The 15,864-nt window shown below is 50.2% G+C and overlaps 2 protein-coding genes across 3 annotated transcripts in view; one reads left to right on the top strand and one right to left on the bottom strand.

Annotated features, from left to right (window-relative positions):
* The window catches only part of TEX261 (testis expressed 261), a 32,447-nt gene extending 25,698 nt beyond the window's left edge, over positions 1-6,749 (bottom strand). The window contains exon 1 of the mRNA XM_067007434.1: positions 6,448-6,749. The gene's annotated coding sequence lies outside the window, so the exon portion shown is untranslated. The remainder of the gene's footprint in view (positions 1-6,447) is intronic.
* NAGK (N-acetylglucosamine kinase) lies at positions 6,514-15,751 on the top strand. Of its 2 annotated transcripts, XM_059079825.2 has the most exons (10): positions 6,514-6,908; positions 8,702-8,786; positions 8,942-9,040; positions 9,867-10,008; positions 10,822-10,932; positions 11,635-11,747; positions 13,030-13,117; positions 14,089-14,186; positions 14,685-14,763; positions 15,422-15,751. In XM_059079825.2, exons 1-10 carry the CDS (start codon positions 6,880-6,882, stop codon positions 15,610-15,612), a joined length of 1,035 nt encoding a protein of 344 aa, XP_058935808.1. In that variant the 5' UTR covers positions 6,514-6,879; the 3' UTR covers positions 15,613-15,751. The 2 variants fall into 2 exon arrangements, with proteins under 2 accessions (XP_058935808.1, XP_066863534.1); XM_067007433.1 differs by lacking the exon at positions 14,089-14,186 and having other exon boundaries at positions 6,517-6,908.
* Positions 15,752-15,864: the final 113 nt, after the last annotated feature.

The raw sequence follows: 15,864 nt of genomic DNA, 5'->3' as shown, positions 1-15,864 counted from the left end.
TACTTGTGCAAACGGGTACAGGTGAAATAGGAGAAATTGGAAAGACTGATGGATGGCATCTGTCAACATGTGGATTGTGATATTGTACTATAGTTGTGCCAGATGTTACCTTTGAGGGAAAATGGGACCTCTCTGCAGTATTCCTTACAACTTCATGTGAATCTACAATTATCTCAATAAAAACAATTATTTATTTTTTAAAAAAGAATAAATTTTATAAAAGGGGAGCTCTGGTTTCCTCACACTTGCTAAGGGGCAAGACAGGAGACTGGGAGAGATGAGGCTCCTCCTCTACATGTCTGTCCATCCTCCCTTGCAGGGGGACGTCTTCCAGAGGAGGATTCTGGGAGAATCCAGCCTCCGTTCTGGTCCACATAACCCACCCCACCTTGAGTTTTTGGCCCCTCTTTCTTAGGACATAGACTGTTAGTAGCTCAGAAAGTTCTGTGTCCACGGCTCCAGCTAGGCACCAAAAACAAATCCTGATAAAGGAGCAGAACAGGCTGGGGAGTAGAAGTTGGTGAAACTTATGCAACTGGCTTTACATGTGACAGACTTCCTACAGGAAGTTCAGCTCACAGCCCTCCCTCCACACACACTTATTTCTGGCGTTCCTGTTGTACCGCAGTGTCGAGAGAGGTACCGGCTGCTACAGGGTCAAACGATGGAACCGGGAATTCTATGATTATTTAAGTACCAGTGGCCTAACCCATCATGATCAAAAGCTTGTACCAAGTGCCCCTAATCCATGGAGAACTGGGGAAGTCTGGTAGAGAGGAAAAAGCTCTGGAGTCAGAGAGAACTGAGTTCAAATCCCAGTTTGGCCCCTGACCTCTGGGAATTTCAGCCTCTATAAGATTTATCTTATAGGGTACTGTGCTGTGAGGGGATGTGACACTGCTTCTCTTCTTTTGTGACTCCTGGAGGCGGCAGACTGGAGAGAGTCCAGGAAAAGGGAAACATAATCTGCCCTGACACCTGCCAAGACTACAGGTTTCAAAAATGGCGGTGCACACTGGGAAACTGGATGCTTCACAGGGCCGAGGGAATCTCAGGAGATGTCAGGAGCCTGGATGCAAATAAGCAAAGGCCCGGATGGGAAAACCGCACCGTCTCAGCAGATGCCTGGAGCCGCCCCTCCTCGCTGCTGCTGCAGTGCCCTTTACACCTGGCCCTCAGACACAACATGGGGAACCAAGAGGGGGATGAGTGTTCAATCTAAATTGAACCTGAAATGCCCGAGTTCCCCTGTAAGTGACCAGATTAAGAGTGGAGGCTTGAGACAGAAATTACTTTTAGTTGTGGGAAAATACTTAGTTGCATTTTTGTACCCCTGAGTCTGTGGTATTGGATCCATTACACAAGACACGCTTTTTTTTTTTTTTTTTTTTTTTTTTTTTTTTTTTGCGGTACATGGGCCTCTCACTGTTGTGGCCTCTCCCGTTGCAGAGCACAGGCTCCGGACGCGCAGGCTCAGCAGCCATGGCTCACAGGCCCAGCTGCTCCGCGGCATGTGGGATCCTCCCGGACCAGGGCACGAATCCGTGTCCCCTGCATCGGCAGGCGGACTCTCAACCACTGTGCCACCAGGGAAGCCCAAAACACGCTTTTGTATACGTACTTCTGCACTGATAAACTCACACATGACAAACGGCTATCCAGTGTGTGCTGGTAAATGTTTAACAGTCCGTTTTCTGGGAAACAAAAATAACAACAATGTGACAGGTACCAGTTGCTGATTTCTGTGGTGTAAATACTCACACCGTGGTAATTTAGAGCTACCAATACCATACCACTGAACAGAAGTGCACAATTATCTCTCTGTGAGCTAGTGCAAGCCAGCTCCAGCACAACCTGCAAAGTTACGCTTGTACATCTGTGCATCTGCTCAAAGGTGCCTAGATATGCAGGTTGCTTAGGTACCTTTAGGAATTGAAATGCTGGTACTTCCCTGGTGGCTCAGTGGTTGGGAATCCGCCTCCAAATGCAGGGGACACGGGTTTGAGCCCCAGTGCGGGAGGATCCCACCTGCCACAGAGCAACTAAGCCTGTGTGCCACAACTACTGAGCCTGCGTGCCACAACTACTGAAGCCAGCATACCTAGAGCCTGTACTCTGCTACAAGAGAAACCACAGCAGTGAGAAGTCAGAGCACCACAACGAAGAGTAGCCAAGTGGCCCCCGCTCACAGCAACTAGAGAGAGCCCGTGTACAGCAACGAAGACCCAATGCAGCCAAAATAAATAAATAAATAAATTTATTTAAAAAAGAATTGAAATGCCAATTCTAATTCTGTACATACACTAGTACAAAAGTGCATAAAGATATCATCTCAGGGTCCTCCCTGGTGATCCAGTTGTTAAAAGACTCCACACTTCCACTGCAGGGGCACGGGTTCCATCCCTGGTTGGGGAACTAAGATCACACATGCCTCTAGGGGTGGCCAAAAAAAAAAAAAAGATATTATCTCAAATCATGCACTTGTAGACACATCTAGTCACTTAGAAACATATACAAGGACAAGTTCAAATATATAAATAAATGTATACACATCTACATATAGCTGACACAAGCCAAAACATGCATATAAACACATACATAAACACCCACATGCCCAGTAAGAGGGAGAAAACCAACATGATTTTCTGGGGTAGCTGCCTTGGCCCAAACCCCACCCCCTTTCAGAACCACTTCAGATCAAGGCAGAGGAGACTTGAAGGGCAGACTGTGTATAGCCAGTCATCCACACCTTCTTCTGTGTACACCCCGCCCCTTCTGGATTGTTCCTGGGGGACCTGCAGGTCTGGAAGAGCTCTTGCCTTACATCAACCAGCCTCAGAGTGCCACCTCCACCCTTAGCAAGGCAGCCCCTCACCTCTCTCTCTTTCACTGTAAGAAAGCCAACTCCAGCCTCTGTCCCTGCCCTCATCCTAGATCAACAGAGGACGAGGACAGTATGATCCGCACCCCAAGTTCAATCCCTTCCCATGACCTCTGCCCTGTCCCTTATCACTTCCTTGTTCATCTCTTGCCTGGGCCATTGCCCCAGCCTTCTAAATGTCTCCCTGCTCCAGGCTCTTCCCTCCCATTTGTCCTGCTACAAGGAACCTGCCAGATTAATTATCCTAAAGTACAGAGCTGAGGTCACACATGTACTGGCAATCTCCCAATGCAGGACAGATTAGAGCTAGATCCCTTTGAGGCCCCCTGACCACTTGTCCAGCTCCCAGTCCCCCAATTCACAGTTTCATTTCTATTTTCTCCAAACATTTTTCTCTTCCCCAGTCTGTTCTGCAAATTGTCTCTGCTGTAGAATCTGCTTGCTTCCTTCTTTAGTTCACAGTAGCATTTACTAGCTCTCATGTTTATGGTACAGTGCTTTATAGTTTATAAGCACTCTCAAAACCATTCATGGACCGCCTATCTTGTACCCGATAGTGAGGTTAGCCCTGGAAATACAGTGCTGAGTAAAAACAGATGTGGTTGTGCTTTCATGAACCAAGTCAACACAACCTGTTGAGGATCTTGGGTCACCAAATCCTCTGTCCCAAAATCGTTAAGTGGATTTGGGAGGGGAGATGTTTTTCCCTCCTGTCCCTCTTACCTGACCCCCTCCACCCCCCAAGAAATAGGGCCTCTCTGGAGTCATGGGGACAAACTAGAGAAGACAGAAAATGAAACTGTGGCTTGCAGATACTTAGAGGACTTTACCAACCTCGTGAGCTTCACAGGAGCAGCTGTCAGGATGCTGCAAGTCCAGTACAAAGGGGCATTAAACTTTTACAAGCTATACAGTGGTTAACAGTCTTTTCAAAATCCACCTACCTCTCCTTTCCTTCAAAAATCCTGCCAGTTTTGGGACTTCCCTGGTGGCGCAGTGGATGGGACTCTGTGCTCCCAGTGCAGGGGGCCCAGGTTCAATCCCTGGTCAGGGAACTAGATCCCACATGCTGCTGCGGCTGAGAGTTCACATGCCACAACTAAGGAGCCTGCGAGCTGCAGCTAGGGAGCCCACATGCCACAACTAAGGAGCTGGCCAGCTGCAACTAAGGAGTCCACCTGCTGCAACTAAGACCCGGTGCAACCAAATAAATAAAAATAAATAAATAAATATTTTTAAAAGTCCTGCCAGTTTAATTTCACCAGAATCTATTACTTCCATTATTCTAAAAATATGTGTTTGTTGGATTAAGCACCTTCCAGGTCTGATGTGCTATGGATGTAAATGATATAGGTGGGCATTAAAAAAATCCTACTCCTCTCTCCAATATTCCCTATGATGCAGTGCTTTACTTTTTAATTATTCTTGGGCGTTAAACTGAAGTGTTTCAGTGTCCCAAATATGTAAGAAATGAAAAGACTCCTCTCTTCTAGCTTAAAAAGTACATATACACCAAATGTTCACACCAAAGGATAACCAGACCCAGCTGGCTATCGGGGAAAGAGGCTCCTAGTGCAGGGTTTCCCTTTAAGAAGATGGGAGTCCCATCCACTGTGCCACCAGGGAAGCCCCAAAACTGGCAGGATTTTTGAAGGAAAGGAGATATAAGTGGATTTTGAAAAGACTGTACTTTTCCATGAACTAGTGCAATGAGCCTTGGGAATCTTTGTGTATGACAATAATAAAGTTTCCCTTTGTATTTCTTGTTAGAAAAGGAAGCAAAAGAGAAAGGTGTGAAGATAAGAATTTTCACCATTTACTAGTGGATGACCTTGAGTGAATTACACATAATTGCTGCTTCTTCTCTTCTACAAAATAGAGGTGATAAACAGCCACCTACTCAGGCTAACACAGGATTTAACTATCAAAAGAGTTTTGAAAACCATAAAATACTACATAGATCTTAACTAATTTTTATTGGGCAGGTAGATGGGGGTGGGGAGTGGGGACAGGCCAGCTTGAGAATGGCCCTGAGAAGGACCCCTCCCTAAACTGACATTCCCAAAGAGATACCAAGGGCAGCTGACTGTCCTTCTAGCACGAGTTGCTGCCCTTTACGGGCCCAGAACCACCTAGCGGAGCCCGCAGAGGCACGCAGGAGCCCCAGCTTGATTCCCAGACCTGGCATCTTCCCCCTTCGTCCTCCCTTTCCCTGACACAAACGCGTGTAAGGAAGGAGAGTGCAGTGGTGGCTGGAGGGCGACAAAAGGCTTGTAAAACCTGTCAACAAAAAAGTAATCAGTTGATCTAAGAAAGAAATGGAAAGTTTTATTCCAGCCAAATTTGAGGATTATAACCCAAAAAGAACATCTCAGAAAGCTCTCAGCACTGTTCCACCTGTTAGAAGTCAAAGCACAGTAATACAAGTTTTTTGAGAAAGATGGCTGTACATTAAATGATGTATTATTGACAGTTTACATAATCCAGATCTAAGTGCCATGTGACCCCTTATCAGGAAGGAATGTTATCTTTAAGGAGTTGTCTTACCGATGTTAGGAGAACGTTGCTCTTTATGATTAAGCAGGTAATTCTGCCGATGGAGGTTTTGTTAGGGGAACCACTGACTGAAACCACCCACCCTGGCCAGGCTCCACAGTAACCATTTGCACAAGTAGTTTTATGGCAGAAGGTCCTGGTAAGGAACATGGAACTAACAAGCCACCACCAAACCAAAGAATTTGGTAAAGGTCAAAAAGAGACTCCAGTCCATATGTCCTACCAACCTCCCAGAATCCTCCTCACTGGAATCCATCTTGGATGAGCGATGCGTGCACCACCATGAAGGACCCTGAGTCAGAATGATGGGCCAGAGACAACCTGGAAACCAATCCCATCACCATAAAACCCGAGACCACAAGCCACGTGGCACAGCAGTCCTCCTGGGTTCCCTTACCCTCCTGCTCTCCACCTGGGTGCCCCTTCCCAATAAAGTCTCTTGCTTTGTCAGCACGTGTGTCTCCTCGAACAATTCATTTCTGAGCGTTAGACAAGAGCCCACTCTCCGGCCCGGAAGGGGTCCCCCTTCCTGCAAGAGTTTGGGGAGGCTTGGTCGATCCATAATGCAGATACACAATGCATAATAGGGGGGAGAGAGGAGGCCAAAGGGCAGATAAAACTTTTTATGTTTATATTTTTGTCTTGCCATAAAATATGAATTTTATTGCACAAACTGTATCTGCTAGTTTGCCTGGCAGTCTACAGCCCCCAAATACCCTCTACAAAGAACCCAACTTTCTTTGTTAAGTAGTGAAAGCTGAACTCTTTCATCTCTAGGCTTACAAGGACAGCCTGGGGAGCTTTCTCCTTTCCCAGCCTGCTTCTGGTTACATATATTCACACAAGTCCAGTGTAAAGTCTGCGTGGGTGCTCGTGTGCCCACGGTGTGACTCTCCAATCGCCAGGTAGGTGCTGGGTTGAACAGTGCAATTTTTTAAGACTCCCAGTGGTCCCCTGGCTTCGTGCAGCTCCCCGATCCCACAGCCCAATGGGGGTCTGGCCAGGTGTACCTCACTGTCCTGTTTCACCCACAGTCTACGTGGCTCACACGCATTGCGCACGCGCGAGGCGGAGCTGCCAGCAACTTCCGGGTACTGAGGGGAGAGCAGAGCAACGGGTCTAGGGGGTCCGGCCCAAACACCCCTTCCTGGCTCCTCCGCTTGGGATCCCGTATCCATCTCCAGAAGCAGGGCTCAGGAGGCGGGGAGGCGATCTGGAAGAGCCGCTGAGGACCGCACTCACCCACCCCCGTGCCATAGCCAGACCAGCAGCCCTGAGGCTTGGGGCGGGCAACGGTGCCCCGCCCCGCGCACGCGCACTGAGAGTCGGCTGGACCTCACGGACGTTCACGTGATGCGGGGCGGTGCCCAGCGGGCTGGAGAGCAGGGATCGCCGACAGGAGGGAAGCAAACGGCGGGATCCGCGGTGGCCGTAGCAGCAGTATGGCCGCGCTCTATGGGGGTGTAGAGGGGTGAGTGCGGTCCGGAGGGGGGAGTCCGGAAGGGGCGGCCTGGGCCACTCTCTGGCCCAAGGGCGGGGCGGAAGGAAGGCCGTGGCCAGGTCGGCAGCCTGGTGACCTCCCACCTCACTCAGGGTCCGGCCACTTTGGGCTTTTGGGCTGCGGGGTCTTGTGGAGGAGGAGTGTGTGCCCGCGCGACGGTGCCCTTGCGCGCGCGGTCGTGTGCTTTGTAGGCACTGTGTGCCACGGCCACACCCCGGGGTGGGGGGTCCTTTGTGTTTAGCGGCGGAACCGCAGCCCTTTCTGCCACGAAAGACCCGCTCCACGGTGCTCCGCTGGAGAAGCTTCTTTTTTTCCATTCCCACTCCGGAGAGAGTTTTGCAGAACAGGTGTCAGGTGTGAAGTTGCTGGACTAGGGGTGGGGAGCGGGAGTGTGGTGGAATCCGGGACAGTGATCTTTGCCGGAAGGTATCTGGGACCTAAAGCTGGGGGAGGCTGAAACCCCTCCATTCTTGTCGGCACTCCAGGCTACTCACTCTAGATCCAACCCTCTGTTATTCTTGCTTATTTCCTGTTCGGAAACTTGTCTGCAGGACTTTTTGTAATAGCTCTTCCCCTCGGTGTGACTATGGGCGAGAGTTTTGCCCTGTCTGGGCTTCGTTTACCACGTGTGTGAAGTGATAAGAGGGATGAACCGAATGATCGCCAAGTCCCCTGCCAGTCAACATTCTGTGAATCTGGGTGTGTCAAATCAGGGCACAATAGAGGGTCGGAGCTAGGGCACTTAACTTTTGAATCTGAGATTGCATTACTTCAGTGGCAGTCACACATTTCACTGCTGACTCATGGACCCCAAAGTCTTTTTTTTCACATGCATTGTTATGATTGATCTCCCCTGCCCTGTATTTATGGCACTGTTTTTTTTTTTTTTTTTTAAAAACTACAGAAATTTGCGTTCATCCGTTATATTCATGTGTAACATATGACCCATTTTTCCTGTTTGTCAACAGGTTCTTTGGGACGATAATCTGCCACCTCATTCATTAACTACCCCTTGAAACTTCTTGTCATCTTTGAGTTTGATCAGCAGGTCTTCAGTGTCCTTTTATGATATTCCTAAAAGTACTGATCAATAAAGAAACATACATCGCACCATCACAGACCTCCCTCCAAACTACCATTTCTCCCAGTAATAAGCATTTGACCATTTAGTTACTTAAGCAGGTATTAACTCTTCCTGTCATCTGGCCAGCATTTCTCACAAGGGTGTCTTGAAAATCTTGGCAAATGGAGCTGCTAAAGGCAGCCTTTAGCTATTGGGAGAGAAGCAGAGAGACGTGCCATTCTTTTTAGTTACATTTACTGAGTGTTACCTGTGCCAGGCATGAGGGTAAATAAATGATCCAGAGCTTGACCCAGTGGAACTTGTAGTCTAGTGAGAGGCAGACAGGAAAACAGCTTAATGCATTTCTAATACAGAGGAGTCCATGGGGGCACTGACATGGCTGAACTGATGGAGCTATAGTGGTGGGCCATACATCGGAGGTTTCAAGGACGAGGTGATATATGAGTAGGGTCTTGCAGGATCAGTAGGATACCCCCAAGGGAAGCTGAGCAGGAACTATGTTTTGGAAGTCCAAGAGCCCAGCAAACACCCAGCCACAGAGGAGGGTTTGGGAATGGTGACTGGGCTTGCTGAAGCTGTCCCCCTCACTCTGGGCTCTGCCTCTGACAAGGACTGCACAAGTTTAGCTGTATCTGCAGGTTTTTCTGAGCAAGACTGAGTTCCCCCTTGTGTTCTGTAGGGGAGGCACACGATCCAAGGTCCTTTTACTCTCAGAGGATGGGCAGATCCTGGCAGAAGCGGATGGACTCAGCACAAACCACTGGGTAAAGGCCACACTGAGGGGACCAGTGGGCTTGACTGTGGTTTTATTCTCTGTAACTCCTGTTAAGGTGGGGGCTGGGGGCTCACTTGGCAGCCTGTAGGGGCGACAGAGGTCATGCAGGCCTTTGTAACTCCTCCTTCCCTTGACTGGGGCCAGCTGATCGGGACAGACAAGTGTGTGGAGAGGATCAACGAGATGGTGAACAGGGCCAAACGGAAGGCAGGGGTGGATCCTCTTGTTCCTCTACGAAGCCTGGTGAGTCTGGGTAGAGTTTGGGAATTAGGTCACAGCAACACTGAGACAGCGAGTTTGAACTAGATGAGTCCAATGACTGCAAAGGGGAAGGCCTTGAGGGCTTAGTCTCTGGTCTAGAAACTCATCTGATCACATCCACTCTTGTGGCTGCACTGTCACCTACAAGCCACAAGGACCGGAAGAGCACAGGGCTTTGGAGAGCCATGAGACCTTGGTTTGAATCCCAGCTTTGTCACTCAGCATCTGTGCTGTGTGACCCTAAGCAGGTTACTTACCTGCTCAAAGCCTCAGTTTCCTCGACTGGAAAATGCGGATAACAGTAGCTACCTCAGAGTTGCTGGGATGGTAAAATGGCATGATACATCCCAAAGTGGTTTGCACAGAGCCTGACCCATAAGGGCTGATTAAATGTTACCTGTTATTCCTGGCTCAGAGCTTTCTCCCAAGTTGCTGTAGCTCCGGCTACTTCCTGGACATATCCTCAGTGAGATGTCCTGCAGGCACAGCCAATCCCCATGCATTCCGAACCAAGCTTATCTCTCCTCGACTTGCTCCTCTGCTTGATTTTTCTGTTAAGGGCACTGTTGTCCTCCCCAGCTCCTGACCTGGCATTGTTGAATCCTTCGTCTTGTCAGGGCTCAGTCCAGGTTCTTCTTGCAGCCGCAGCCTTCGATGAGGCACTGTGTGTGGCGAAAGGAGGACTGGGGCTGCATGAACAGGGCATGCCCAGCGGTAGAAAGCATGGAGCAGATATAGGAAGGGAGGGGGTTGAGAAAGGAGCTGGGTCTGGGGCCCTGCTTGCTCGTTCACCTCCCGCGTGGCCTAGGGCCTATCCCTGAGCGGTGGGGATCAGGAGGACGCGGTGAGGATCCTGATGGAGGAGCTGAGGGACCGATTTCCCTACCTGAGTGAAAGCTACTTAATCACCACTGACGCCGCCGGCTCCATCGCCACAGCTACGCCGGATGGTGAGGAGGTGGAGGGAGGGGTGAGGTTGAGAACCGGTTTTCTTGGGGAAGCCCCTGAGATTTAGCTGGCAGAACTTGACTAGTAAATACCTGGGAGGCAGCCTTCCTCACGGCCCCTACTCCCTTCATTAGCTGAAGTTTGCCAGAGCAGGGACTGGACAGGAGGGAGGGCAGGAAGGGTGTCTTGATGGGAAACAAGAAAGGAGTCAAACATAAGACTCCGTTGCACAGGAGGGAGCCCCTGGGCAGTGCAGTGATGAAGCTGGCTGGAGAAAGCAGCAGGTGCTGAAAAGACAATGGGAGGAACTCTGTGACAGGAGTATAAAAAGTGATGGTATCGTGAGATTGGCATTTGAATCTCAGCTCCTGTTTTGCCAGCTATACCATCTTGGAGAAGAAGTTATGGAACACTCTGAGTTTTAATTTCCTTATCTATAAAATGGGCGTAATTGTATTCATAAGGTGGTTTAGGGTACTGAATGAGTATCACTGTGTGAATAGGGTCTGACACAATCCCTGGCACGTGGTAGAGACTCAGTAAAGCAGGTAGTCGCTTGAAGGCTGGCTGGGCAAGGAGAAACAGACTTGTGTGCCTCTCTGTTCCCTAGAGAAGGGCACTATGTGATTGGAGTTCCTCTGAGACCCAGGCCCTCCACTTTCAGGCAGGAAACTAGCTGGGCTCTGTTTTCTCTACAAAACTGGGTGGTGATCCCTTTGCTTGGGGCTGGTTTCTGTCCTTTCTTTCCTCAGTCAGAAGCTGTGTGCTCTGTGCAGGGCCTCGGCCACACTGAGCCTCCTGTGCCCTTTCCCCAGGTGGGATCGTGCTCATCTCTGGGACAGGTTCCAACTGCAGGCTCATCAACCCCGATGGCTCTGAGAGCGGCTGCGGTGGCTGGGGCCACATGATGGGAGATGAGGGCTCAGGTGAGCTCACGCCGACTGGGCCTGGCTCAGTGTCCTGGACCGTTCACTTCCTGCAGCTCCCCATCTTCCTTTCCCCTCCCCTCAGCCTGCTGACCCCCTGGGGCTCTCTGGGGAGAGCGCCTGAGTCTGAGTCCAAGATAATGACTAAGAGATCTAGAGATGCAAATGCTGGATTAGTGGCTGGCTGTGCTCTTCAGCAGTGATTTGCACCCAGGACTCAGATTCATACCTCAGCATAATAGCCGTTGCCTACCTGTGTTGACTTTTGGAGTTCTTAGGAGGGAATTTACACTGTGAAGGTTAAGGCCATAGATGTCGGGAAATGTCGTACTAGTCTGCTAGTGGGAGGGGGGTATAGAAGCTCCTCCCACCATCACCTCGTTATAGGTAGCAGGTGGACATTTTCATAAAGGCCCTTAGGGTCCAGCTCCTGGCAGTGACTCTAGTGGTTTGGGTGGCAGCTGACTGACCTGGTCTTTATGTGGGGATGGGAGCTGATGTGACACAGCTTCACCTGTTGAGTCTTCCCCCTCCAGCTTTCCCTTACATGGATCAGTCAGATATGGTTTAATTAGAGGACCCCAGTCTGGGAATTGGGGCACCTAATTCTCTGTAATACTCAACCCTGTCTAGGTCTGAGTTTCCTTCCCTGTGAACTCGGGGAGATTGCCCCATATTCTTAGCCCTTTCTGCTCTCTGCAGCCTACTGGATTGCACACCAAGCAGTGAAAATAGTGTTTGACTCCATCGACAACCTAGAGGCGGCTCCTCATGACATTGGCTGTGTCAAACAGGCCATGTTCAACTATTTCCAGGTACTTCCCCTGCCCCTGGTAAACACACATACCTGGGCTAGGGCAGTGGGAGACCGAGCAGGAGTGAATCCAGGAGAGGGCCTGGGTGGGCCAGGGGAAGTCGGGGTGCATTGTTTGTCAGTGCTGGAGGATGGAGAAGTCATCTGTGAGGACCGGATTCAGAATGAGATGGGCATGCATTCCCCGCATGAGGAGAGGGTAGGCTGGGGACAGGCTAGACTTCATCCTTGGGCAGCTAGGCTCTGTGGCGAGGTGAAGGCAGATGCCATGTAGGCTGAAGTGAGAGGTGCAGGGTGAGATCAGGAGACAGTGCACACGGACACAGGGACAGCAGGTGAAGTCTGAACAGGTATGTTGGACAGTGAGCTGCCTCTGGCTGTATGGGTCAGGGAGGAGAGCCCGTGAAAGAGGGGCAGGGAGAGTTCTTGGGAGGGTACAGCTTCCCGCCCAGGGCATCAGGGATTGACTGCCCTCCTTGTCTGGGCTGTGCTCATTTGTAGTGGGTTAGGAAACAGCTGCCTTTAGCTGCACCAGAGGTGGAGGCTGAGAGAGGAGAAGGCAAGTAAGTTTATTTGAGAGACAGCTCTCTGGCTGAGGGCCACTTAGGCGAGCTGACTCAGCAGATTGGTTCTGAACATCACTAATATGTCTACTACTCCCTCTCTTATTGTTTAGTCATTATTACTGAGGCATTAGAAAGATTAAATGACAAAGTATGTATGACATGCTTAATACGTTGCCACACATGCTCAGATTTTAGCCCCCCACCCCCTCTTCCGTTTTAGTAATGTGTTCTAGGGAATCTCTGGTTCCTCGGGACCTTCAAAGGCGTTACAGGTGTGTAAGGTAGTTGAGGTTGAAGATGCACTTTATGTGGTGAAATAAGTGTGGGAGAAACAAACCAATTTTGACTTCTCAGAGCCTTTGATCTGCATTGTGAGTCTCAAGGGAGAAGTGCAATGAGCAGTAGTGGTTAGATTCCTTCGACCAAAGAAATCTTTTCAAGAGCACCTCAAGGAACTGCAGAAGACTCTTCGGTGAGCGCAGATCTGTGCTCCGTGTTGCATCCAGGCTAACCTCTAAGGAGCAGTAGAGGCCATGCTGGGGAAAACAAAGAACTTTTCTCAAATGAGAAATCTCAAATCCTTGTACTCTAGAGCTTAAACAAATATTATTCCAGCTTTTCAAACAGTAGAGACATCAGGAAGGCCAACTGGGTGGGCAGACTGGGAATTTTCCTTTGCTTCTGATGACTACCTTGTGCCCTTTCTCTGTCTCTCAGGTGCCAGATCGGCTAGGAATCCTCACCCACCTGTATAGGGACTTTGATAAATGCAGGTTTGCTGGGTTTTGCCGGAAAGTTGCAGAAGGTACTGGAGATGGGGTAGGGTTTTATCTGACTTTGTTCTGCAAAGACCTCCCTAATTGGAGGGTGGAGTAGGGTTCAGATGGGGATTGGAAGCCAATTTCCCTTTGACCAAGTGCCGTCAGTTTTCTGCCACCGTGGGCCTTGAGGTGGAGACAGAAGGACACGCAGGTTGTACTGACAGTCATTTTATATTACCTGTTTCTCTTCTTGACAGCTGTCACGGCTTGTGCAGGCTATATGTCTATTTCTGAGAAATTTATGAAGCAGTTATCCTTTGGGCAGATCTATAACTTTCTTTTTTAACGAGTGATACCCAGAGGACTAGGGAATCACGGAGAGGTTAGACATATTTGGTTGGGTATCAGGAGAAGCTGAACCATAGGGCTTGTTTGTCTGCACATTACTCTTTCTCCAGTGTACGGTCCATGCTCCCTTAATTTGGATTCCTGAAGCCTCAGGGCACTGTAGGGCCCTCTTAGATCCTGCTGGTCTGAGGCCCTTTCAGAGCAGAGCTAGGAAGGGGCTGGGCTGACCAACAGCAGACTGTTGGAGGGGCGTGGGCAGCCCCGAGAGGAGTACCAGCCAGCTGTTCAAGTAGGGTCCTGGGTCCCCAGAGCAGAGAGACCTTCAGGGACAGACTGCATAACTCAGTGTAAGTTGTAGTACAGACCAGGTGCCAGTGTTTTCCTCAGCGGGGCTGCCCTTCTTGAGTGCCTGGAGTGAGCCACCTCCGTCCAGGACACCCTTCCTAGGGTGGAAGTAGCTGGTGGGGGCCGGTGGGTAAGGACAAGAGGCAGCTCTGGAGGCTGGCTTACCCCCACGCCATGAGGTGAGCGTCCGTTCCTGATTGAGATCTCTGCCAGCCATCGTACTTGCACTGTTGCTGCCCTGCGACAGAGAGAGAAAGAGAGTAGCTGAGGACCGGAGCCTCCCTGGGTATTCACCCGCTCCATTCCTTCCTCTGTACCCCAGGTGCTCAGCAGGGAGATCCCCTTTCCCGTTATATCTTCAGGAAGGGTGGGGAGATGCTGGGCAGACACGTTGTGGCAGTGTTGCCTGAGATTGACCCGGTGAGTTGAAGGGGGGAAATGGAGGCCGGGGAAACTGCTGGGCCAGACTCGGCCCTTTCCCATTGGAATGAGACTGTCCCACCAAACTGTGTAAACTGGATACGATTTTAAAGGAACTTAGGGTATGAGAAAAACTGTGCAGGAAGTCTATAACACAGAAAAGTTCTTTGGGTCGGTGCCTTCCCTCATCTGTGTTTATATATAGCAAATTGGTTTACTGTGTTATATGTGCTATCCCCTTTCTTTCAGTCCTGCTTCTGTCCATTTTCCTTCTCTTTTCTTCCTCTGTGTTGCTGCTTAACTCTTTTTTCCTTTCCGTTCTCTACCTTGCCCTTATGAATCTATTTTTCTCCCTTTTTTTTTTTCTTTGGAGTCCACCTTCTGGTTCTCGGCTAGAGGGAGGGTGACTGGGATAGGTTGGGCTAGTCTTAAGAAACTGCCCCCTCTGGCACTGGAGAGGCTTGGTTGCCCCCAGTATCCATTTCTGCTCTCCTCCAGGTCTTGTTCCAAGGGGAGATTGGCCTCCCCATCCTGTGTGTGGGCTCTGTGTGGAAGAGCTGGGAGCTGCTGAAGGAAGGTGAGTATAGGGTGGGGGGCAGGTTGAGACAGGCAAGGGCAAGAGATGGGGCTGGAAAGGGGGTGGCCTGGGAGAACAGCCTGCCCTGGGGAGGACTTGGGACCTAGGCCCTGAGGCCTGGACAGGCCACTGATGTCTCAGACCAAGACCCTCAACCTTCATTCTTCCAGGGAGCCCTTTTACAATGTCCCATCCAGCTTCCTTGAACTCTTAAAAAGAAATTCTCTTCCAAAGGATTTATTAAATAGGCAGCACCTTTTAAAAATTGAACACAAATCTAAGTTGAAATTGGAGCTTCTGCCCAGCATGTGGTGACATCCCAGTCACCATAATCCTAGCTAGAAGGAAAGAAATGTGCCTTCTGCAATCTTGCAGCTTGTTTCAGGTGGCTGTGTGGTTTCCATTAGATACTCTGAAGTAGCTCCAGGATCCCTGATGCTACCTAGGAACCCCCGGGAGGCATTGGGGGCTGGGGGCCTCGGGCTCCAGTGCCCCACAGCCGTTACTGGACTCACACACCCTGATGCAACCATCTGTTAGGGATTTGGCATGTGGGACCTCCACAGGATGCCTCAGGGCCTGGGCCTCTTCTTTCCCTCCCTCAGTCCCCACCTTCTCCCTGGTCTCTCATCTCCATCTTCTACGTTCTTTCCTCCAGGTTTCCTTTCGGCGCTGACCCAGGGCAGAGAGATCCAAGCTCAGAACTCCTTCTCCAGCTTCACCCTGTTGAAGCTACGGCACTCCTCTGCCCTGGGCGGGGCCAGCCTAGGGGCCAGGCACATCGGGCACCTCCTCCCCATGGACTACAGCGTCAATGCCATTGCCTTCTACTCCTACACCTTCTCCTAGGGGGCTGGCCCTGGCTCCACCCTCTCCAAGCCCAGTGGACATTGGGTGCTGGAAGGCAGGAGGCTTTTTCTCCTTTTCCTTTTCTTTTTTTTTGAAAAAGAAACATAGAAGAAAATAAACGCACTTTACCCACTCCCCAGTTGGATTGTGTTATCTAGCACGTTTGCTGTGTACATCCTCAGCTCACCTGCCAGCAGGTATCCCAGAGGGCTTAGAGATGGTTTTAGCCCAGGGTTTAAAGTCCCACCCCGA

The sequence above is a fragment of the Kogia breviceps genome, chromosome 11, assembly GCF_026419965.1.
Source record: "Kogia breviceps isolate mKogBre1 chromosome 11, mKogBre1 haplotype 1, whole genome shotgun sequence".
NCBI lineage: Eukaryota > Metazoa > Chordata > Mammalia > Artiodactyla > Physeteridae > Kogia > Kogia breviceps.
The sequence above is the reverse complement of the archived record's forward strand: the minus strand, read 5'-3'. Positions and strand labels throughout refer to the sequence as shown.